This window comes from Jaculus jaculus, chromosome 3 (assembly GCF_020740685.1).
Source record: "Jaculus jaculus isolate mJacJac1 chromosome 3, mJacJac1.mat.Y.cur, whole genome shotgun sequence".
Taxonomy (NCBI): Eukaryota; Metazoa; Chordata; class Mammalia; order Rodentia; family Dipodidae; genus Jaculus; species Jaculus jaculus.
In genome coordinates this window covers 114,505,487-114,531,356 of record NC_059104.1, presented here as the reverse complement: position 1 = coordinate 114,531,356, position 25,870 = coordinate 114,505,487, and the positions used below count along the sequence as shown (strand labels likewise).

General features: G+C 43.8%; 1 protein-coding gene across 1 annotated transcript in view; it reads right to left on the bottom strand.

The window, feature by feature from the left end:
• The window catches only part of Tmem123 (transmembrane protein 123), a 39,820-nt gene extending 24,407 nt beyond the window's left edge, over positions 1-15,413 (bottom strand). Inside the window, exons 1-2 of the mRNA XM_045146298.1 lie at positions 15,277-15,413; positions 10,756-10,812 (exon numbers count right to left, since the gene is read on the bottom strand). Of these exons, the coding sequence (XP_045002233.1) occupies positions 10,756-10,812; positions 15,277-15,367 (148 nt within the window). The 5' untranslated portion in view covers positions 15,368-15,413. The remainder of the gene's footprint in view (positions 1-10,755; positions 10,813-15,276) is intronic.
• Positions 15,414-25,870: the final 10,457 nt, after the last annotated feature.

The following is a 25,870-nucleotide window of genomic DNA, read 5'->3' as shown; positions in this document are numbered from 1 at the left end:
ATGGCACAAAAGATGCTGGAATCCATGTTAGGTGTTCAAATGTTTACATAGATAATACTAGTTGCATGACTTTGGAAAGGGAGAGAGCCAACATTGGTGAAGTGGGTCCTCAAGACCCCATCATCAGAACAGGGTTTCCTTTATTAGACCTGTACTGCTGGGGTGACCAACAACCTTCTCAGAAAGTCATAAATACAACACAAAAATAAGTTACTATGTGTTTCTGAGAAACAGCAGAGGTGACAGGAAACCTACTGTTGGGAATAGGCATAAGAGGGATTGAGGAATAGCCAGTTTCCCCTTGCCAGTGTTTGGCACACTCTCCTGCTGCTATGGTCTACCTTACGTTGGCCAGGGGGTGATGTCCACCCTCTGCTCATGCCATCGTTTCCACCTGCCATCGCGGAGCTTCCCCTCGAGCCTGTAAGCCAAAATAAATCTCTTTTTCCCAGAAATTGCTCTTGGTTGGGTGATTTCTACCAGCAATGCGACCCGGACTGCAACAATGGGTGTCCACTTTATATTAAGTGCAGAGCACACATTGACTGGACTAGACAAGCTCAGCAACTGTTTCCCACACACCCAGGCAAAGGCCCTGTGGAACAGAGGGCCCAGTTAGCCACTGCCCTAGGGCAGTGCTTCTCAGCTGCTATGACACATCCCCACTCTGTTTAACTGGTGCCCAGATCAGTATGTATGTATATATATATTTACTTATTTTATTTATTTTGGTTTTTCGAGGCAGGGTTTTGCTGTAGCTCAGGCTGAGTTGGAATTCACTATGTAGTCTCAGGCTGGCCTCAAATGCACAGCGATCCTCCTACCTCTGCCTCTGCAGTGCTGGGATTAAAGGTGTGCACCTTTACTACACTTCAGCAGTCCTGGGACTCTGAAACCATATAGCTTTTTGCAGAAGGCTTTTATCTGAAGGTAGGGCAGTGCTAGCAGAAAGAAGGACTGAAGGGAGGGATGAGGGAGTGGTGGAAACAAGCACTTCTTTGGAGATTTATAGCTAGCCAGGTGTCCAGCTCCCCTGGAGTCCTAAGCTGACAGCCTGCCTTCTTTTGAGAAAGGCAGGGCAGTTCTATGATGTCTGGACAGACTCCTGGGGTCTAGGAGTTAACTGCTGTATCCTGAAAACCTTTTTCCTCCTCAGTAAAAAGATTAGGGACCTTGCTGCCTCCTTCAGTGTATCTATCGTCTAGAGGCCTACAGTGAGATGTGAGGAGTAGGGGAGAGAATCTGTGGTAGCTTGGGAGGCAGCTAGCTTGACTACAGGCTAGCTACCTACCTCAAAGTGAGGACCAGCACCTGAGGTTGTCCCCTGACCTCCATGGGCACATCACTGCATGTGCGCCATTGCACGTGCACGCATGCACACACACACACAGAGTAAGATTTAAATATAAACAAAACAATGAGGAAGCACAGTGAGAGGGACTCTCCTCTCTAATGCCAATTCATTTTCTGTGGTCACAGCGCTTCCCACATCTATGCAGCTCTGCCTGCTGTGAGCTTTCAGCTGTTCTTCCTTAATTTTCTCTCTTGGAAATGATCCCCCAGGAACAGGCAGTGTCTGATTACTAACTCAGTGAAATATCTGACCTCAGAGCTTCAAACTCTCGGCCGGCTCCTTCCCTCACCTGTTTCACCCAATCCATCAGCAAAACATCTCCGTGCCTCACGCCCTGGCCCACCGACAGTTGGACCCACTCAACATCTTCCTAGTTGCCATCCTTGTGTTCTGAAATGTCCATCAAACTATGTGATTACCCACTTTATGGTCGGGCAGTGGTTTCCTGCAGTTATGTCAACTCCAATCTCCTGAAGATGTCAGCAACTGTTTCCCCTCAGTTAAGTCCCAGACAACTCTTTCCCTGTCACCAGTCACATACCAAAACAGCACAGATAAAAGCCACATGACCTAACAGCCTGAGCATCGCCTGGAGTAGCAGCCTGGGCTGAGAGGGCTGCTCAGCAGGACACAACCTGTGACCTTTTGACTGTGCTGTCTACCCCTTGTTCCCTAGCCCTCTTACCATCAGAGCTTTACTGGAACAAAAGGCGTCAATGCAAAGAATGCAATCATGGAAAATCTTCAGGTATCAAGAACACTATGTGGGAAGGCCCTGGGGCAGAGAGGACAGAACAAAGTAAGACCAAGAAAAGTCAGTCTAGCCTAGGACAGTGAAAAACATATGCACTTGGTGTTTAACTTGTGCAGGTGCTACTTTAAAGGCAGGGGCTTTATATGCTATCTTACTTACACCAAGAGATGGCTACACTGTCCCGGCCCCATGAAATACTGTAGTTATCATTAGCTCTACTTTATAGAGAAAGTGAGGCCAAGAGAACAGAGAACTTGCTCATGTTCAATTAACAGCAAAACTATTTTTCTCTTTGTAGTTCTCCTGAAAAACATGTCACACATACCAGAAATTGGGGGTGGGAAGCGGCACCAAAATTAGTCAATAAAATTCACTGTGGGATGAAGTAAGTAAGCAGCCAAGCCATTTCTTCCTGAACTCTCAGGTAACAGACTCAAAACTGGCTGTTTTCATGTCATAAAGACGAGACCATAATGAGATGTTTTGTAGGAGATGGTTAGTTCCCATTTTAAGAAACTGCTCATGTGGTTAAGTTTTAGTTGAAAAACAAAAGGAGGCTAAAAATACTTAGACTTAGTAAGAATAACTCTTACTTAAAATCTATGTATTTATAGTGTACAACATGCTTTGATCCATTTATACATTATGCCAGGGCCAAATCGAATTAATACATGCACTTACTCAGTTACGATTTTACATGTGTGTGAATGCATGTACAAGTCAAGGAGATGAAATCAGGTATTGGCCTCAAGAATGCCATCCATCTCCTTTGAAATGGGTCTCTTATTGGCTTGTAGCTTATAAATTAGGCCAAAATGGCCAGCAGAGAGCCTCAAAAATCCTCTTGTCTTTGTGGCCCCAGCACTGGGATTACAGGCACGCCACCACACTAGGCATTTTTATGTGACTGCTGGGGATCAAACTCAGGTCCTCATTCTTGAGGGACAGGCACTTTACCCACTGAGCTATCTCCTAAGCCATCAACTTATTGTTATTTATGTTAAGATCTGAAAATCTACTCTCTTAGCAATTCTTAAGTATATACATTATGTTGTCACTAACTGTGATAAGCATGAAGCACACAAGTCTCCAATGAAAATACTTTGAGCAATGATGTTTAAATAAAAATTTGCTACATTTTACAATATTCTCATAAGAACCATGAATTATTTTTATAGTCAGAAAAACAAAGTAACAAAAACCCCAGACCAGCAAATCTAAAAGTAACCCATTTAAAAAAATGAGCTAGCAGAATGTGGTGGCACATAACATTAATCCCAGTACTCAAGAGGCTGATGTAGGAGGATCACCACCACAAGTTCAAGGACACCCTGAGACTACATAGTGAATTCCAAGCCAGCCTGGGCTACAGTGAGACCCTCCCTTGAAACAAAAAAACAAATAACAACAAAAATGGGCAAAAGGGCTGGGGAGATGGCTCAGTGGCTAAGAGCACTTGCTATTTAAATGTGCAAGCCTAAGAATGCCAGAACCCAGCACCCTAGAAGCCACATAAAAAGATATGGGTGTGGCCATACATATGTATAACACCAGTCCACCTTGTGGGGGCACTACAGAAGCACTGGAGCTTGCTGACCAAAAATGGTGGATCTGGCTATCCATTTTATGGAAGTAGGTGAGCAACAGTGAAGGGCACTTAAAGCTCTCTGCCACCCCCATGCACATGCACTATACATCATACTCCAAATCACATAAACATAAGCATGTGTGCCAAAACAGAAAAAAGAAAAGATAGGCACAGGAGACGGGAGTGGTGGCACACATCTGTAATCCCAGCATTTGGGAGGTGGCAGCAAAGGTATGTAAATTTCACACTTATGAGGATGGTTAAAGAGCTAGAAAAATGTGGAGAAATGCGAGCTTTAGTGCACTGCTATGGAACTATGAAATGGTGCAACTGCTTTGGAGACAGTCTGGGAGTTCATTAAATAGACACCATATGACTCAGCAATTCTATTCCGACATGTACACCCAAACAATGTGGAACTGTAGGTTCATGCATATTTGTACATAAGTGTTTATAGCAGCATTGCTCATAATACCAAAATACCCGTCAACAGATGAATGAATGATCAAAATGTAGTGGGGCCATGGCTATAATGGAATTGCTGCTGCAACTTAGATGGACTTAAACTTGTTAAGTTGCAGAAGTCACTAATGACCACAAACTACATAACTGCATGCACATGGAGTTTGGAATAGGGAACTCTAAAGAGACAGTGTTGCTTAAGGCTTAGCAGTTAGAGGCAGTGATAACTGGAGAACACAGGGTTTCCGTCCCAGTGACTGGGGTGGCTAGTATACAAGTATAGGGGAAAAAAAACACCAAACACTGGTTTTGTTTGTGCACTTGGAATAAGTTGATTTATATGTCTGTAGCGGTCACAGACTATCTTACTGTGGACTTTATAAGGGACTTTACTTAGCTTACAACCACACACATCCAACTTTGGTTCAGCTCCTGTAATGCCTCCAGCTGTGTCACAGCATGGCAGAGACATCGACAGGGAAGAGCATGTATGGAAGGGGCTTCGGTCATGAGGCAGCCTCAGGCTGTGACAACCGCACTCTCACTCTTAAGATAGGCATTCATCCCTTCTAGAGCTGATGCCGCCATCATTTTATTACATTTCAGTATGCTTTCACATTGTCACAGTGGAGGCCAAGCTTCCATCCACAAACATGTGGCATAAACCTTCAAACTACAGCATATGGTGTGTGGATGACATCTCAAAACTGCTTTAAAAGAGTGCTGAACATGGCGGATCACACTTATAATCAGGACTGCCATGAGTTCTAGGCCAGCCTGGGATAGAGGGAGACCCTATTTTAAAAAGGCCAAAAAGGAACAAAACCAACAACAACTTCTAAAGCCAGTATAAAATTATTCAAGCAAGAATTCAGAGTCTGGGGCTGGAAAGATGGCTTAGCGGTTAAGCGTTTGCCTGTGAAGCCTAAGGACCCCGGTTTGAGGCTTGGTTCACCAGGTCCCACATTAGCCAGATGCACAAGGGGGCGCATGCATCTGGAGTTCGTTTGCAGTGGCTGGAAGCCCTGGAGTGCCCATTCTCAATCTCTCTCTCTGCGTGTGTCTCTTTCTCTCTCTCTCTCTCTGTCACTCTCAAATAAATAAATTTAAAAAAATAAAAACTCTTTAAAAAAAGAATTCAGAGTCTGGGCTGGAGAGATGGCTTAGCAGTTAAGGCACTTGCCTGCAAAACCAAAGGATCCATGTTTGCTTTCCCAGGACCCACATAAGCCAGATGTACAACATGGTGTGTGCGCATCTGGAATTTGTCTGCAGTGGCTAGGGACCCTGGTGTACCCATTCTCTCTCTCTTAAATGAATAAAAATATTAAGCCAGGCACGGTGGCACACACCTTTAATCCCAGCACTTCAGAGGCAGAGGTAGAAGGATCACCATGAGTTCAAGGCTACCCTGAGACTACAGAGAGAATTTCAGGTCAGCCTGGGCTAGGGCAAGACCCTTCTTCAAAAACCCAAAAAAGTAAATAAATATATATATATATTTATAAACAAAGAATTCAGACACTTACCAATAGTTTGCAACCATGGGTGCATGTGTGAGTGCATGGTGGATTAGAATCACTGCAGGATATTAAGGAATGAAGGGCTCCCCCAGAGAAGTTGAGTAAGTTGCTAGAATCTCTATTTCTAGCTTCTGATCCCATTGCTAACATATAGTTCTTGCTTCCTAGTTTTCTGAATGTAATAACACAACTACAGAGTAGACATCCTCTATGTGCTAGATGAGGAGGCTCACACCTGTCTCAGAGGAGGTGGCCCCGGGGAATTGGGTGTCAGTTCTTCCTTCTGCCTGGGAAGATCTTCCCACTGGTATTGGTAAGGTTGGCTCTCTCCTGCCCTTCAGGTCTCAGTGTAAAAATGACAACCCAGAGGCCTTCCTACACCAACCAACCCAAAGCCAGCCTTTTCCAGTCACTCACTCTTACTGCATTACCTTCTCATGTAGGTATTTTAGCCTGTTTGCCTTTCTTTAATCACCAGAGCCTTCTGCAGCTGTTCCCAGGCCTGTATTATTTACTGGATATTTTGTGCCCAGCAGAGTGGGCAGCTCAAACAAGCATATTATCATCACTGAGAAAATGAACACAATACGGTAAGACTATTATATTTTACAAGGCAAAGTATGTGGACATTCAATAGCACCACCAATTTTTCAAATGCAATCTCAAAAACATGAGTTGAGTATCATTAATAGTGTGAAGAACTGAAGAAGGTCTTGTAAGTATTAATTAGTTATTGATAATGGTTAGGGAAACACTTTCCTACAAATCTATCGCTAAAAGCCAACATCTGCCATCTGTCTTCCTTCCTCCCTCCCTCCTTACCTACCCGTTACCTTCTACCATGTGCATTGGAAGTAATCTGGCACTACACATGGCTCTCAGCTTGAGAGGAGTTTTTTTTTTTTTTTGTTTATCTGTTTTGTTTTGTTTTTTAACAACACAGAATCTTACTATTTAGAGCTGACTGAACTGGAACTCCTAATTCTTTTGCCTCAACCTCAAGAATGTTGGGATTACAGGCATGCACTACTACTTCTGGCTTGTAAAATGTATACAATGGTGCTTTAATAAGTGAGCAATTATAAAACATATATTTGATTCTACAGTTCAGTTCAATCAGCCAAAAATATATGTATTTTTACAACAATGCTATATACTGCCATAGCACTAGGTGCTAGCTGAATAAATCTTAGGAGAACAAAAGAAACATGAAAAGCAAGACTCATTAACTCCTCCAGTATGGTGAGGTCTGTAAGTGATGGATACCAAGTGTTCTAAGTACTATTGCAGACAGAACCCACTTTTCCTAACAATACATGCTGAGAATACATAAGTCATAACAGTGTGTCAAAGAAAGATGCAATCTTCCTCTTGGAATTGGTGTTAAACAAACCATGCTAAATGAACCAAGTAAATTGGTATATAAGATACTCAAAACATTTCAACAGTTAGAAAGGGCTATAATACTATAAAAGAAAAACAAGCCTCAGGTTCTATAAATATACACAAAATCAGTGTTTCATAAGTATTTTCAAGAAGATTACAGAAGATATAAGACAGGAAGAATAAAAGTTATGAGTTATACTTTAACTTTTTTTTGTAAATAGTAATAGTATCAGATTTCTGTTAAAAACAAACACTGGGGCAATCACTATTTTCTTCCAGAATAACCTTCTCTTTTCTAGAAAGGATATGGAAGTTGCCCCACAGCCCTGGAGCTGCCCTCAGCGCACTGACTGACCATTAATAATGACTCACAGTCACTGTCAGTGATAGTGGCGCTTCAGTGAAAAGCCTTTTTAAAAGTAAATTCACTTCAGTTTCATCAATATGGTGAAAGAGCAGTTTTTAAAAATAAGAAACCAGGGCTGGAGTGATTGCTTAGAGGTTAAGGCATTTATCTGCAAAGCCAAAGGACCCCAGTTTGATTACCAGGACCCATGTAAGCCAGATGCTCAATGTGGCCCTTGTGAATGGAATTCATTTGTTGTGGCTGAAAAGCTCTGGCACACTCATTCTCTTTCTACCTCTCTCTCTCTGTTTTTCTCAAATAAATAGCCAGGTGTGGCGGTGCACACCTTTAATCCCAGCACTCAAGAGGCAGGGGTAGGAGGATCACCATGAATTCGAGGTCACCCTGAGAGTACATGGTGAATTTCAGGTCAGCCTGGGCTAGAGTAAGACCCTACCTTGAAAGACCAAAACTAAGTAAATAAATAATAATAATAAAACTAAGAAAGTGGGCTAGGCCTGATGGTGCATGCCTGTAATGCTTATACTTAAGAGCGAGACTGCGGAAGGATGAGGAGCTCAAGGTCATCTTCAGCTACATATCAAATTTGAGACCAGCCTGGCACACCTAAGAAAAACAAAAAGAACCCAGGTTTCAAAGCCAGAAGGTGGAGCTTACTGCCCCATGATTTTTTTTCTTCAATATTTATGTATTTGAGAGAGAGAAAGAGGCAGATAGAAAAAAACAGTGGGCACAAGGCCTCCAGCTACTCTAAACAAACTCCGGAGGGATGTGACTACATGGGTTATGGGGAACTGAATCTGGGTCCTCAGGCTTTGCAGGCATGCGCCTTGACCACTGAGCCATCTCTCCAGCTCTGCCACGTGATATTAATGATCCACTTTCAATTTGCTCAGTGTGTAGCAGAAATGATCCCTACCTCACCATTGCTCAAGCTTTGTAACAGAGAGGCATTCAACATGTGGGGACTATTATCACTGTTGTTATCCTTTTTATTTTCCCCCTCTTTTAGAGATAGAGAGAATGGGTCTACCAGGGCCTCCAGCCACTGCAAACGAACTCCAGATGCATTCGTCACCTTGTGCATCTGGCTTAAGTGGGTCCTGGAGAATTGAGCATCAAACTAGGGTCCTTAGGCTTCATAGGCAAGTGCTTAATGGCTAAGCCACCTCTCCACCCCCCAATTCTTACTTCTGTTCTACATTCTTAGTTTGTCTAAGGTTAAACATTCAGTAGTGGGCTGGAGAGATGGCTTAGCAGTTAAGCCTGAGAGGCTTAAGGACCCTGGTTCAATTCCCCAGGACCCAGGTAAGCATAAGGGGTACAGGCATTTGGAGTTCGTTTGCAGTGGCTTAGAGGCCCTGGCAGGCTCATTCTCTCTCTCTCTCTCAAATAAATAAATAAATATATAAATAAATAAATGATAAAAATATTTAAAAATTTTTTAAGTTCAGTAGTGTCCAATCAGATTCAATTAAGGCCAACAGGTGCATACCTATAATCCTAGTACTTGCAAGGGTAAGGCCCACTCAAGCTACAGAGCAATGTCCCAAATTTAAAAAAAAAAATAATGTTGTTATTTGAGTGTGTGTGGGGGAGAAAGAATATGAATGAATGAGATTGAAAACATGAGAATGGGTATGCCAGGGTCTGTTGCTGTTGCAAACAAACTCTAGGAGCATTTGTCACTTTGTGCATCTGGATTCACATGGGTATTGGGGAACTGAACCCAGGCCATCAGGTTTTGAAAAAAAGCACCTTTAACTGCTGAGCTATCACTGTAGCCCCCCCCCCCTTTTTGAGGCAGGGTCTCACTCTAGTAAAGGCAGGCCTGGAATTCATTTTGTAGTCCAAGCTCAAACCTACACAATCCTCCTGCCTTAGCAACCCCAAGTTATGGCTTTAAAGGTATATATTACCACACCTGGCCTTAACACCCAATGATAATTATTACTGTATTTAAGAGCAGTCTAGCCTCATTCCTCCAATGAAAATTTTTCCTCTATTTTAATATATTTTACTAACTCTTCTGAAGTTTAGCACAATTATTACCATGTCTATAATAGAAGCACATCCTATGTTCCTCCACACCCCAGAGGACAAGTTTAGAGCTAATGAGAACAAAACACCAAATACACTGAGAACATGAAGTATATAAGACAATAGGATGCTCACAATAGCCAAGCCTCCAAGAGTTGGGCATGGGGACACACCCTCGGTCCTAGCACTGAGAGGCTAAAGCAGAAGGAATCTCAACTTCAAGGCCAGCATGTGCTACATAACAAGTCTGTGACCAGCCTGAGATATATTGCAAGATTCTGTCTCAAAAACTTACTGAACAAGCATAAAAAGCTCAGCAAAATTAGACAATAATGTAACATATGCACTGCCAGTATAAACTTAAAGAGGTAAAAAAATATTGATTTCACATGACCTATATTTTACCACAGGAATTCTAAACATGAAACCAAACAAAGGGAAAATTTCAGGGTTAGAACTTGACCCATTTTGAGCTTTAGCACTTAGAATGTGTCCGCACATTAGAGACACTCAGTAAAAGTTATTGAATAAAAACAGAGAAAGAGACTATGTCAAACTTTTACTGGTTGCTAACTCAGTCAACAACAGAAAATAAGGATACTGAGAGGGTAACCTTGTGGTAAGAAACACACCACTATCTGTCAAGCTAGTGAACTCAGAGTCCCAAGGAAGGAATCCATTTGTCTCAAACTAAAAACACACAAAAAGGGCCTTATTGGTTGTTTCACTAGAAAGGCGAGATGGTAGCTGAAATCTAATGGTTGAAATGTAAGGAGAGCCTCAGTCGGCCAAAGTGGTTTGGAGTTGACTGTTCCATCAGCAAGGCCTGCAGCCATCCACACTCGTATGTGTACACTCATGTCACATCAAGAATGGAAAATCCTCATCTGCTTTACACCATCTGGTGTGAAATTCCAGTATGCTTTCTTTTAGACTGTATCCTTAAAGGGCAACCTCCAGGCAGGTATAAGGAGGGTTTCATGGGTAAACACTTCATGGTTAAGTCAGGTCCATGTACTAGCTTACATATGCATTCCTGGCTGTTACTATTTTAGCCTAGATACAAGAAATCTCTTTCTTAAATCTTTTAAAACTGTTGGGGGTGGAAAAATGGCTCAGCAGTTAAGGGCACTTGCTTGCAAAGTCAGCCAGCCTGGAGTTCAATTCCCAAGCCTCACCTGAACACAAAAAGTGGTGAAAGCATCTGATTTTTGTTTGCAGCAGCAAGAGGCCCTGGCACACACTACACACAAATAAGTTTTTAAAAATTTAAAATCTCACCTGTTGTAGTCCCATTGGAGTTCTGTGGAGACACAGAACTGGTTACGTTCAAAGATCCTAAAAAAAAAAAAAAAAAAGGAGGGAGAGAGAGACAGATTCTATTATGAAAGAATACTGAACATGTAACTAACATTGGCAGCATGCTCACCCTGCCCCCAGGGTAGTGGTGGTGGTATGGGAGGAGGGTAGATTATTCCACAGGAAGTTTTACCATTGTCAGTGTTGCTATGAAACGTATCTTGAAGCTGTCAGTAAATCTGAGCCTATGTTGTAGGATCTTTCAAGACAGAAAACATGTAGCTTATGTAACAAACACCTACATAATATTAGCTACATGCAGCAGCCCTGTCAGAGTGCATTCACCCACATGAGGACAGACAGTAGACATGCGATGTGGTGACAGGGGAACCATTTCTGCTACTGACAACTCTGCTCTTCTGAGACAGGCTGACCATCCAGGAGGGCCTCTTTTTGTTCATGGATGCCTCCAGATCGTCCACCACCAGCACCCCTAATTTCATGTAGGGGAGAAAAATGACATTGTAGGATTTTCACTGTTCACTGAAAGTCTTCTCAGTAAGGATCTTTCTAACTGTTTGTTGACAATTTCCATAAACATTTAGTAGGATTCTTACCCATACCACAAGGGAAGAAAGCCAGTGTTTTACTGTGTTATTTCACAAAGATAACCCTCTCCTACTTAAAACCAAGAAGCAAAACACAACCCCCCAGCAGAAAAATGCTAAATCAACTTTCGTGGAATGGCTTCTTCTTAAAGGGACTGCAATCCGTTTAGTACAAAGGACACAGTGTAAGATGAAACTCAAAACAGGTCAAGATTAGAAGATCAAGACATACTTAGTAGGTGTCTAATAACTGACAATAATATGAAGGGCTACTAACATGACAGGTGGTATAGGCATGAGCTTCCTTCATCTAACCCTTCCAGAAATTCTGTAACAGATGCTATGACAGGAACTGAGGCCCAGAGAGTCACTCAGCTGGTTAAGGCAAAGTCTGGATGTGGACCAGGCTGATTATTCTAAAGCCCATACGCGAGCTACCATAACCCTGCTCCTTCCCTCATGTTCCAGTCATTGCATCTCTAGCTGCTGGCTCCAAAATCTAGAGGTCATCCTTGGATTTCTTCTTTTTTCTGCTTTTATGGTCAATCCTTTAAGTTATCAGCCCCACCCCCAATGCCTATCTCCATTACAATATCAGCTTTTATCTGGACTGTCTGCAACTATACAAGCTGCCTGTTAAATCACTCCTGAGATGATTTCTTGGCAAAGTATTTGAAACTTTGAATACAGCCATTTCCAAGCCCCTTCAGCTCAGACTTTTCACTTGTAACAGTTAATAAAATTTCTTCTTTCTTTGAAGATTGTCAAGATGTAGGTTTCTGTCACTTACCACCAAAAAATACTAGTAGCCTCCCATCCCATCCTGTAAATGTCCTTCATTGGACTAAATCTGCTCTATTTGTTGATTGGTTACCTTGTTCCAACAAAGAGAGTGATAAAACTATGCAGCAGGCTGGGAATAATATCTTTAAAATATTTTATTTTTATTTATTTATTTATTTGAGAGAGAGAATGAAACAGAGGAAGAGAGAGAGATTGAGATTGAGAGAGAGAGAGAGAGAATGGGTGCACCAGGGTCTCCAGCCACGGAAAATGAACTCCAGATGCATGCGCCCCCTTGTGCAGCTGGTTTACGTGGGTCCTGGAGAATCAAACCGAGGTCCTTTGGCTTTGCAGGCAAGCGCCTTAACTGCTACGCCATCTCTCCAGCCCGGAATAATACCTTTAAACCAGAATTTCAATGACATTTTTTTTGTTTTTTTGGGTAAGAGTCTACCTCTAGACCAAAATAGTCTGGAATTCACTATGTAGTCTCAGGGTGGCCTCAAACTTACAACGATCCTCCTACTTTTGTCTCCCAAGTGCTGAGATTAAAGGTGCTGGGCTCAGTAAGTTAAAAAGGAGATAGAAAGGGAAGAGAAAGGAAGGGAAGAGGGTACTTAATAGGTTGGTATTGTATATATGTAAGTACAATGATTGAGATGGGGAGGTAATATGATGGAGAATGGAATTTCAAAGGGGAAAGTGTGGGTGGGGGAGGGAGGGTAATACCATGGGATATTTTTTATAATCATGGAAAATGTTAATAAAAATGTGAAAAGAAAAAAATTAAATTAAAATTGAAACAAAAAGGTGCTGGGCTCAATGACATTTTTATCATTTCTTACAATCTTCTAGACAGTACTATGGAATCAAAACACTACTTGGTTTAAGAGACACTCTCACCTAATACATCTCAGAGATGAAGTGGTTAAGAGTTTAGATTCTGATCTGAAATCAAATGTATTCATTGTTTATTATTTGGGGGGGGGAGTAGAGGGTTAAGGCAAGGTTTCACTGTAGCTCAGGAACTAATTTATTCTGTAGTCCTGTGTCCCGGCTGACAACTTACTCTGTAACCCATGCTGTCCTCAAACTCACGGCAACCTTCCTATCTTAGTGTCCTCAGTACTGGCATTAAAGGCATGAGTGAGTCATTATGCCCAGTTCTACTTTAAGCTGGCTTATTTCCAAGACTCAGCTTTTATAGCCTCAAAATGGGGATAATACTATGAGGATCCAAAGGGGTGATTGGGGAACAGAAAATGTACCTAGCAAATATTAACTATGCAAATATGATGACTGTTAACACAATCACCATACCTTGTAATGACACTTATTCAACTTACACACCATATATAAAGGCTTAAATAATTATTGTGTGTGTGTGTGTGTGTGTGTGTGTGTGTGTGTGTGTGTAGGGGGGGCTCTTCACGTTTTGAGATAGGACTTCCCCATGTAACCCAAGCTGGCCTTAAACTCACAAGCCTCCTGCCCTTCCTCTGAAGTGCTGAGATTCATTACAGGTATGTGCCAGCAGGCCTGGCCTACTTCTTTGCTTTTCTGTGAAATCTTCCATCGAACCTAGTTTGAAGGTGACATTATAGTCTGCAGAAATGAATCCACTTTTGCACTAGTTCATGAAACCAGGGCTGTTCCACAGCAGAGTATTTAAGGTTTCCAAATAGCCCTAATTTCTAGCGAGATGCTAACAAACAGAACAGTGACTGTTAAAGTAGGACAAAAGAAAAGTTTGTGTTATAAGGGCTAAAGAAGGAAAAGGACACTCGTCATTTTTCTAATCAGTAATTCATTAGAGAAAATAGAAAAGAGGTCTACTTTCACACAAAGTAACAACTTTGGGAAAAAAAAAAAAGAAAGTGCCTCCCAAAAATATTAGTGTGAAGGTAGCTACAAGATATGCAATCAACATGATTTCACTGATCATTCTTTTCTTAAATGATCTCAGAATTAGGTCTGCACCTCTAGTTTGTCAGAGGAAGAAGTCAAATGAACAAAACTGACAAGGTTGGTGGCACATACATATAGCACTTGGGAAGCAGAGGAAGGAGGATCAGGACTTTAAGGTCATCTTCAGTTATATAGGAAGTTAAAAGCCAGTGCAGGCTACACATTGCGACCCTGTGTCAAAAAAAAAAAAAAAAGTATGCAAAACAGAAACAGTTGTTAAATTCACCCAGATTATTCCAGCAAAGGCAGGTGTTGTGCCTGAGCCATCTGGTTATGTAAACTGACATGTTTGCTCTTGCTGGATAAAACTAATCTAAAGCTAAATACACAGATGTACATCACAGACCGACACAAAAACGTTCTGTCACTTAAAGCAACCTATTCTAGCTTAATGTTACTCAGTGACTGGAATTCTATATAAGTCGACAAAGGAAAACAAAATTTTTACAGCAAATAGCAGCTTCCTGGCCTAGTCCAAAAAAGTTATTCTCAAAGTCTCCACCGGGTCAAGGCCATAAGAGAAACAACCCCCGCGCCCTGCACAGAAGAATGTCAGAGTCCTCTGGTTGTTATGACCTTGCTGGTGACGTCGCGGGCTGCGCTGGACGGGGCGGCGACGGTGCCTTCAAGCGCTCACCCCAGCTCCCAACCCGCTCCATCATCCCGGAAGTGTAACTTTAAACATCTGGGGACCTTCCGACTGCGCCGCCGTTTGGGTGTCGGGAAACCAGACGCTGAAACGCCGGGTGTGTGTGTGTGTGTGGGGGGGGGGATCCTGAAGGTCCTGCTTGACCTGTTTTCACGGGAGTCCGTAGGTAGACCAACTTTATAACCCACCGAAAGCTGCGTACAAACGGAAGCCTCGGCGACAGCCCACCCCGCGGGACCCGTTAGCTTCAGGGAAAGGCTCTCCTCGGAGCTCCACCACCCTCCACCCTCCCGGCCAAGGCCGGCCCGGGAAACGGACTCAACAGGTTACGCGCATCCTCCGGGCCGCAACCAGGGCCACGGGCAGGTGGCCTGGGGCGGGCCTCAGTGTCCACCCCGCTGCGGTCCGACACGCGGACACTCCCCACCGCCTACAGCCCAAGTTGCAAAGCCGGGCCAGGCCGCGCGCTTCCCGCCGCCCGCAGGACTGACTCACCCGGCGGGTCGGCGGCCGTGCCCAGCACCTCCAGCACCTGCAGCGCCCCCAGGAGCAGCACGGCCCGGGCGCCGAGCGCGCACACTCCCATTGTTCCCGGCGCAGGACGCGACGGCCTCGCGGGTCCCCGCCCCGAGCCAGCGAGCAGGCGGGAAGCGACAGCTCTACGTCCCCGTCCGCCCGCCCGCCCGCCGCGGACCACCTCCCCGCGGCTGCCGCTCTCCCGCGCCAATGACCAAACAGGGCGCGGGGCCCACCGGGAGGGGCGGGGTCTGGCGGGGGCGGGGCCTGGAGGGGGCGGGGCCTGGCGGGGGCGGGGCCTGGGTGGCCGGGCCCGCGTGGAGAGTCTGGGCGGGACGGCGCGGGGCGGGCGTGCGCGTGGGGACCGCGTCCTGCAGCGGTGCCTTTCTTTTCTTTTCCGCGGGGGCGGTGCTGCCTCTCTGTTCCAAAGCGAGCGTTCTCGGCTGCACGGCCCTGGAGGGCTGGGACTGTTTGAAGAGTGGTTTGCGGGCCGGGCCTGGGCTGCCTGGGGGAAGTCGCAGGCCGGCGGCTGAGGGAAGGCCAGGTCGGAGTGGAGAAACGGCAGTGCAGGGGATTGCCCCAGGGGAGTTTCTCAGTCTGAGAGGAAAGGAGAAAAACTGCTTGAAGAGTTCAAGCTGAAGCTTAAAACAGCCACGATCTCCGTGCCCGGCTGTGCCTCCTCCTCTCCTCGGAAGACATTCCGCGTGGAGAGAGAGAGGGCGGAGCGAGCGGAGGAGCTGGGAACTTCGCACTAACAGCCGCTGCGGCCGCCAGGCCCTCTCCCCTGATGTCTGCTGACCTGGCTTGGGCCGCCTAGCTGATCTAAACAGTTTTTGGTAAAATCTCTCAAGCCCTTCGAGTCGTTTCTAGCCAATTGGCTCACAAAATATAAAGTTGCATTTTTACTTCACTCAGAAATCTGAGGTGGCATGTGGCTGATGTAGCCCGACCGAGTCGTGAGCCCTCAGCTGACTTGGAGAACAGAAAAACAACAAAAAACAGGTGGCTCCTTACAAGTGTTCTAAACGCTGCAGCTCTCTGGCACTTGGTCTAGAGTGTATGACAAGGGCCGCTTTGCAGTTAAATTGCAAAAGCTTTATGAGAGATGGTAGCTTCTGCTATGAGGCAGGCAAATCTTATCAACTTCCATGTGATTGACTGATCACAGGAGATTAGCCAGGCACTCTGTCTGTTCTAAATTTATAAAGACTTCCATCTGAGGATGCAGTACCCAAACTGCACTTTCCAGCATCCACCATGGGCAAAACGTATACATTGCACGCTTAGGTTTTGGTGGTTCTGTCATTGAGAAATCTGTAGGCTCCGTGTACATATATATCTTGGGGAATTGTGTAATGAATATAGTGCTTCTAGGTGTAGCATGGGAGTGTATGTTCTGTAGTCTGAATGCCACGCCTATCAACTGTTGGGCCCATTCCCCAGGGTGTTTGTGTTAAGGGATGGAAACTATAGACACTGGTTCAGCATTGGCTTGTAATCCCTTCATGTCTCTGTCATGATGGGAGGCAGATAGGAGAATCCCCAGAAGTTTATTGGCTAGTCAGCCTGACTTTATGCTATGGTGAACAACAAGAAAGCCTGCCTCAAGCAAGGACTGACACTGGAGGTTGTTTTCTGACCTCCACACATGAGCCTTGTGTACATGAACACACAAAGAGGTGGAGGTTTTGGGAAGATGCTTCAAAGAATATTTTCATCTACAATTTAAAAAAACAGATGATAATATGAAGCCAAGCACCCTTAGGCCTAAGGTGTTTCTTTATAGCAACAAAATGAACCATGACAGTATGAAGACAAGATATCAATTTGTTAACATTTCCTGGAATTGACTTTGATGGAGGCATGCTCAAAGCTTCTCTGCTCTGATTCCCACACTATGGTATGGTGTGCCATGCTGGCTTTGTTTGTTCTGAGACAGGGTCTCAGGCTGGCCTTGAACTATCGTCAGCCTTCTGGATGCTAGGGTTATATGTGCACCACCATGCTCAGTGCTGGCTTTAATAGCTATCTGGAATCTCAACAAAGCACTCAAAGCCCAAAAATTCAGGGTCTCTATTCCTCTGTCTTTGCACCTATCCTTCCTGTTCAAAAGATATAAAATTGTTAAAACCAAAATGGAGTTACCCATGTCAACCTTAACCCCCCCAAAAACAGAGTTGTGAAATTATAAAGAAAAAGTACTTAACAATGATTGCTTGATAGATACCATCACAAAAGGCTGTCAGAAGCTCTGCAGCCACAAGAACCTTACACAAACAGTGCTGCTTTACAGTGGGCTCAAGAATGTTATCCAAGATCTGCCAATGGACTCATTCATGTGAAACCTGAATTCAGGTATGACCTTGTCACAAAAAAAAGAAGGAACAGGTGCTCGAGAAGGGTTCATCTGATTCCCCCCCATAGATTAATTGCCTTCTAGCTAATGAGCACATCAGGCTTGTGGGTAAATTAATATTTGCATATTTGCAGAATCTGTCTGGCTTTGAGATTGAGATGGATACAAATTAGGCAAAGCTGTGGAAAGATTTAACAAAAGACTGTAAATTGGCCTGTGTCCATTTCCCTGTTTCTGCCAAGTGCCTGTCAACTTCCATTTCAGCAGACTGACAACACATTATAAACAATGATTAAGTCTTCACAATGAAATGACAGCTGATTTGTTAGTTTCCTCCCTCTCCCCTTCTCATACCTCTGCTTTCCTTTTCTCTTATTCTCTTATTCATCTTCTCCCCTCATCTTTCAGTTTCTGCTTCTGGCTTCTTCCTTCAGAGTACAAAGTATAGACAGTGTGAATCTAGTTAAGCATTCAAAACACCTTATTAGATATTTCGTGTTCAACACTGGTTCTTGGGTGGCACAAGAGTTAAAGGAAGAAGCTGAAAACAAATGTGGTGGTTAGAATCAAATGCCACCCCCCCCCCAACACGTGTTTTGAATGCTTGGCTCCCAGCTGATGGCAGTTTGGGAGGTGGAGCCTTGCTGGAGCAGCGATGTGGTTGGGATGGGCTTGAGGGTATTGAGTGCAGCATCCTTTGCTGGAGGCTCACTCTCCTGCCACTGTTTTCCATCTGCTCAGGTCACATTTTTCCCTTCCATCATGAAGCTTCCCCAATAAACCAAAAGAAAAAGAAAAAAATTTCCTCCCATCAGCTGCTTTTGGTAGGGTGCTTTATCCCAGCAATGATAAAGTAACTACAAGTAAAAATAAAACAAACAAACAAACAAACAAAAAAGAAACAAGGAGAAAGAAAGCTTACATGTTGGATTTTTCTGGAGAAACAAGGCCAGAAAAGAGTTCTAGTTGCACAGACATGCAGTGACCTTATTGGAGACAGAGGCAGGAGGGTTGTAGAGTTTAAGGGCAGCATGGTCTACATAGTGACTTCCAAGCCAGCCTGGACTGCTTAGCAGGACCTTGTTTCAAAAAGCCAAACAACAACAAAATCAACAGAAAGAGAGAGAGAGAGAGAGAGAGAGAGAGAGAGGGAGGGAGGGGGAGAGAGGAGGGGGGAGGTAGGTAGGTAAAGAAAATTAAGGAAAAGTTGAAAAGAATTCTGGCTGGACATGCTATGGTCTAATGTTTTAAAGGGATGACCTCAAAAAGGGAGTTGGAGTATGGTATCAGTGGTAATGTGACGGGAACTTAAGATTTATAAACCCACTTCTTTTTAAGAGTTAGTACTTGGGAGCTGGAGAGATGACTTAGTGGTTAAGGTGCTTCCCTGCAAAACCTAAGAACCTATGTTTGATTCTTCAGGTCCCCATGTAAGCCAGACGCAGAAAGGTGTCATGAGTGCCCACAGTCACACATGCGCACAACAAGGTGGGACACACTTCTGGAGTTCTAGTACAGTGGCTGGAGGCCCTGGAGTGCCCATTCTCTCTCTCTCTCACTGTGCTCTTGCATATATAGCATGTGTATATATATGTGTATCATATATATATATATACACACACACACACACACACACACACATATATATACACACACACACACACATATATATCTCCAGTCTCTTGGGCTTGCCCCCCCCAAAAAGTTCTTTATTGGGCTGGAGAAATTGCTTAGTGGTTAAAGTGGTTAAAGGCATTTGATTGCAAAGCCTGATGGCCTGGGTTCAATTCCCCAGTGCCCATGTAAAGCAAGATGCACAAAATGGCACATGTGTCTAGAGTTCATGTGGCAAGAGACCCTGGTGTGCCTATTCTCTCTCTCCTTACAAATATATAAAGAAAGAAAAATTTATTTACATGTGTGTGTGTTTGGTGTGTCATGGCCTCTGGCTGCTGCAAACAGACACTAGACACTTGCATAACTTTTTGTGTCTAGCTTACATGGGTGCCTTGGGAATTGAACCCAGCAGAAGGGTTTGCAAGCAAGTTCCTTTAACCACTTAGCTATCTTGCCACCTCCTGTTGTGTGTGTGAGATGGTGTGTGTGAGTTTAAGTAACCCACTATGCATGCATGTGTTTAAGTAACCCACTTCTTCTTAAAAGAAATTAGGAGGACTGGAGAGATGGCTTAGCAGTTAAGGCACTTGGCTGCAAAGCAAAAGGACTCAGGTTCAATTCCCCAGGACCCACATAAGACAGATGCACAAGGTGGCACATGCATCTGGAGTTTATTTGCAGTGGCTGGAAGCCCTGATGTGCCCATTCTCTCTCCCTCCCTCTCTTTCTCAAATAAATTTTTTTTTAATTTTAAAAAAGAAATTAGGAAACAAAGGAAAATGGATTCATTTATCATTTGACCAAACTGGGGATAGAGGGACTCCCACTTTCTGTCTTTTCTGTAGCAGTGTTAGAATTTTATAGAAAAGATGAAAAGGGGCTGGGGAGAGGGTTCACTCATTAAAGGTGTTTGCTTGCTAAGCCTGTTGGTCTATGTTTAATTTCCAAGAACCCATGAATAGCCAGACAGAAGCTCAGTGTTCATTTCTGGCAGAAGCAAGAGATCTTTTTCTCCCTTTCCAATAACAAAAGAAAGAAAGAAAGAAAAGCTAGGAAATATGCATATGTTCATTTAAGTTGTTGGAACTGTGTGAAATGTCCTTTTGGGAAACAAGTCCCTTCTCTGGATGGCACCAGCACCTCTCAGCCTTTCCCTCCCCCCAACATAGAATACCTGGAGAAGTTTTCATTCTTTGGGATCTATTGTTTGGAAGTGAGAGACTGGGTTTTGGGTGGGCTTAGAATGCTCAAAGCCAGTGACTCTTCAGTCTTAATTAAAAAGCAATATCATTTATTTGTAAGGAGAGAGAGAGAGAGAACACCTTGCAAACAAACCATATGACACATGCACCACTTTGTGCATCTGACTTTAGGTGGGTACTGGGGAAATCAAACCCAGCTTGTTAGGCTTTGGAAGCAAGTGCCTTTAACTGCTGAGTCATTTCTCCCACCTGTCCAGTCTTAAGTTTTTGTCTATGTTTAGCAAAGAATTGAAAAATGCTGATATGAAGATGGGTAAATTATGAAAGATTTATTTTTAAAAAGGGCAGAAACAAAAAAGAGGAAAAGCAAAAAGGATCCTAAGCTGAGAGGGGATTTTCCCCCTCCCAACCAGGAGGGGTACCCAGAGAGAGGACAACCTGGAAAATCCACATGGTGACCTGGATCAGGTCTTTTTATAAATTAGGCATCCAATAGGGATAAGCCTTATTGTCAAGTTAAAATGTATATGAAGGACCTTGATTGGCTGGTGGGCCCAGGAGGAGAGCACAGACTCAGAAAGGACCTGCCCACAGGTATCAAGGTCGGGGTTGGAGGGGGAGGAAGGTAAGGAAGAGAGCTCTTCAGGAAGAACCAGGAAGATGCTCATTTGCCATCTTGGATCAGACGGGAGCTCTGGTCTCTCTAGGGCAGGGCAGCATCCATGTTCTTCTGGGCCTGTGTTCTTAGCTGACTTCCTGCTAAAGAAAGTTAACTTGCTCCTAATCTGGTGTGCCGGCCTGCAGCACGAAGGTCGAAACAGACCCTGAAGGAGGGAGTGGGAATGAATCTGAGACAAGAACACAAGGAATGGAGCCAAGACAAGTTCTGATCAATGCTCAGGTTTATTCAGGTGGACACAGGCTTATATAGGGAAGATAGAACTTTCTCTACAATGCTTAAGTGCCTAAGGTCAGCTTCACCTGGGCCATGTGGTAACGCCCCTATATTAGGTGCCTATGCTTTATGTTAAATAATGCCTTTGTAACTGTCATCTCACCTGGGCTGCCTTCTCACCTAGGCTGTAGGATGTGTTAAGAGATTAAAGACCACCTGTAGCTCCCAAAGCCAAAGAGCAGCTGCAGCTCCCCTGCAGCTCCCCTGCAGCTCCCGACAATCTGGATCAGTTTCAATGGCCCTGATAGCCAAAGAGAGGGCCAAAAGTGTCTCTCTTTAGAAGTTCTCCTCCCCTGCCAGGGCCATTACTCAACAAACTTGCTTAATTTAGTCCCCAGCACTGGGGGCATGATGAGGGGGGAATGCAGTGGGGTTTAGGGAGCTATGTTTGAATCCAAAGGATTTGCTACCTGAGAGGTGATGCTATGTTCTTAGTGTGTGTTTTCCTAGGCGGGATTCTAGGAGGATTGCAGGAGAAAGAGATCTGAGTTTGCAGGGTTTTGTCTGCTAAACCACAGGTGACTTGTCACTTCTGCTTTGGTTCTGTCTCTTCTAGGTAGGGGCCACAGGGATCCGGCCTGGTTTTCTTTCTTGTGACTTGTCGTGTCCTTTGTAGTTCTTTTTTCCTTAAGCCTTCATGTGGAGTTAATTCCAAGTCCTTAGATCAGTCTTTCAGCTGCCCCTGACTGTAAGCCCTGTTCATAGCCAGGGCTCCCTTCCTACTTGTCACAGACACATTGACAACACAAAAGTCGGGAACTCTGGGATTCCCTGTCTAGCAGGAGTGAAGTAGGTGTGAGGTCTTGCTCACCTGCCAGGTGCGCTGGGCTCAGGAAGGTGGGCTGGTGTCACTGCTCTCCTTGACTACTGAGTCAGGGACACCACTGCCCTGATGATAGGACAGTGGAACAGCTTGCAAGGGCTGGCTGTACTCCTTGCTGACAGTCACTATGGGGCTTCTTATCACTGGCTTCCCACCACAGCAGTGACTCTAACCAAATCCTGCAGAACTAGCACATGGATATAAGCCCAGTAAAGGTTCCAGATCTCAAAAGCCCAGCAACACCTGTTGCCATTCATTATGTGTCCTGATGAAGATTAGCAACCACAATGTGCATAGAGAGCTGGGCATAGGGCTGTCCCTGCAGGATTGTTATCATCCTGAAAATCACATATAGAACCGTTCAAGTAGTTAGAAGTCATATCTGACTCTGAAATATTTCTTTTTGAAATAAATTTGATTATGTTTATTTAAACCACAAAAAATTGACAGAAAGTAGGGAGATGGATCAGTGGGTAAACTGCTTGCTTTACAAATATTGAGGACCTGATTTTGGACCCCTAGTGCTCATGTAAAAATGTCAGTCATGGTGGTACATGCCTGTAATCCTAGCACTGGGGAGTGGAGACATACAGAACCCTGGAGCCTGCAGGTTAGTAGCCAAGGCAAATCTGTGAGCTCTAGGTACATTGTGGGACTTTGTCTCAAAGAATAAGAGGAGAATGCCTACAGTTGACTTCTGGCCTCCACACAACAGACATTCATGTGTGTGAGCATCCACATGTATGAACATATGTATACAAAAAAAAAAAAACAAAAAGCAAAATATCTGCTGTGAGGAATATTTTTTTCTTGAAGGATGTAATGTTAAAGTTGTAATTTTTGCTCAGCATTTCAGTTTCTCATCTGGGACATGGAGGAGCAGGGCTTACTATTCATTCATTTAAAAAGAGTTTTAACAGGTGAAAACAAAACAGGCATATACCACCAGCAGCCATTAGAAATACCCATTGTGCCAGGAGAACACAGCAGTGTGCTAGAGAAGAATTGGGTGGCTGCTTTAGAATACGTTGTTAGGAAAATCCTTGAGAGGGGCATGCGAAAACCAGGGCAAAGTACATTTCAACGAGCTGCATATGTTGAGCAAGCAGAAAGGAAATCTTGTACCTGAGGCTTACTGTGTAAGAGCAGTAAGGGAATATGTCAGCTCTGGGGGTTTTCATATGAGATGGCTTAGTGGTTAAGGCACTTGCCTGTATGGTCATTTGTTTTCATGATGGTAGCCAATCTGACAGGAGTGAGATGGAAGCTCAAGGTAGTTTTAATCTGCATTTCCCTGATGACTAGGGATGTAGAACATTTTTTTTAGATGCTTATATGCCATCCATATTTCTTCTTTTGAGAACTCTCTATTTAGTTCCATAGCCCACTTTTTCATTGTGTTGTTTGACTTATTATTTAATTTTTTGAGTTGTTTGTATACCCTAGAGATTAATTCTCTATCAGATGTATAGCTGGCAAAGATTTTCTCCCATTCTGTAAGTTGCCTCTTTGCTCTATTCACAGTGTCTTTTGCCGTATAAAAGCTTTGTTATTTCATGAGGTCCCAGTGGTTAATCTGTGGTTTTATGGTCTGAGCAACTAGGGTAATATTCAGAAAGTATTGCCAAGTCCAGTATGTTGAAGGTTTTCCCCTACTTTTTCCTCAAGCAGTTTTAGAGTTTCAGGTCTGATATTAAGGTATTTGATCCATTTGGACTTAATTCTTGCACATGGAGAGAGATAAGAATCTATTTTCATCGTTCTACAGATACATACCCACTTTTCCCAGTACCATTTGCTGAAGAGGCTGTATTTTCTCCAGTAAGTATTTTTGTCGAAGATCAGGTGGCTATAGCTACCTGGACTTACATCTGGGTAAAGCTTAAGGACCCATGTTTGACTCTTCAGTTCCCGTATAAGCCAGATGCACAAGGTGATGGAAGTGCACAAGGTCACACATGTGCACAAGTTAGCTCATGCATCTGAAGTTTGATTACAGTGGCTTGAGGCTCTGGCACACCAATTCTCTCTCTCTCTCTCTCTTGCTCTTGCACATAAAAAAAGGCCAGTCTGTTGGGCTTGCTTTAAAAAAAATGAATGTTATGGGGTGGTAGCTGGGAATGTAGCTTAAGGGTAGAGTGTCTGCTTGGCATCATTGAGAATGAAGGTTCAATCTCCAACACAGTTAAAGAAAAATACATGGAAAGTCCTTTAAGAGTTGGAATGTAACATTATAATTGACTGATTTTATTTTACTATATATGTGTATATATTTTTTCTTTGTGACACACTCTTGCTCTGTAACCCTGGCTGGCCTGGTACATGCTATGTAGGTTGGCTTCAAACTCATGACAATCCTTCTGCCTTAGCCTCATGAGTGCTGTGATTATAGGTATACAGCACCATGTCTACTATTTTTATTGAGGCTTGGGACATAGCTCCATCAGTATGAATTTGCAGATCCTTGCAAGCACGAGGACATGAGCACAATCCTCAGAAGCCATGTGAAAATGCCAGATATGGTGGTGTGCACCTGTAGTCCCAGCAGTAACAGTGGAAACAGGAAGATCCTTGGGGCTAACTTGCCAGCCAATCTAGCCTAATTGCTGTACCTTGGCCTAATGAAGAGGTGTTCATAAGACTAAGACTAAGACCCAAGATTGTTCTATGGCCTCCACATGCATGCACTCACACATGTACACACATGAGCACCTGAACACACATGAGCACTCATGTGCACACACCACAAAATTGTTGTTAAAGGTTGGAGGGTTGGAGACATGGCTTAGCAGTTAAGGTGCTTGCCTATGAAGCCTAAGGATCCAGGTTCACTTCCCCCCGTACCCACATAAGTCAGATGTACAAGGTGGCTCATGCATCTGGAGTTCATTTGCAGTGCCTGGAGGCCCTGGCATGCCCATTCTCACTCTCTCTATCTACATTTCTCTCTCTCAAATAAATAAAAAATATTTTTAAAAAGGATGACAGCTACTGTTACAAAGAGGACAAAAGGCAGAAACAGGGGAGAGTGGTTAGAAAGTGTACGAGTTACTTTTCATTGTTGTGACAAAATAGCTGCCAAGCAATTGCTTCATTCATTCATTCATTTATTCATTCATTCATTCATTCCAGCTGGCAGTTTGGAAGTCCAGTCCATCATGACATAGAAGGAATGGAATGGTACTGTCCACATTCAGGATGGGGTTTCCCACCTCAATTAATCCAATGTAGAAATACCCAGAGGTATTCTGTGGTGACTAAATCCAGTCAAGTTGACAAAGATGATTACCCATCACAGGAGGATATTGTTTACTTGTTTGAACTAGGCTATAAGCAGTGAAAACAGAAGAAATGTATGTATTTAGTATGCAGATGGAAAATAAATGATATTGGATATGGTTGTGGGGGGAAAGGGAAATCAAAACAGGTGTTCTTGCCTTATCCCATACCCTGAAATAGTCATATTGTCCATCTGTCATGTCTGAATCTCTTATCAGCACCCCACCCAGAATGTATTCAGAGAGAGAGAGAGAGAGAGAGAGCATTATCTAGAGTCAGCCATCATTTCCATCTACATCGGTCAAGGCTGGAGCTGAGCAGTGGTGGCTGTGATGGGTAAT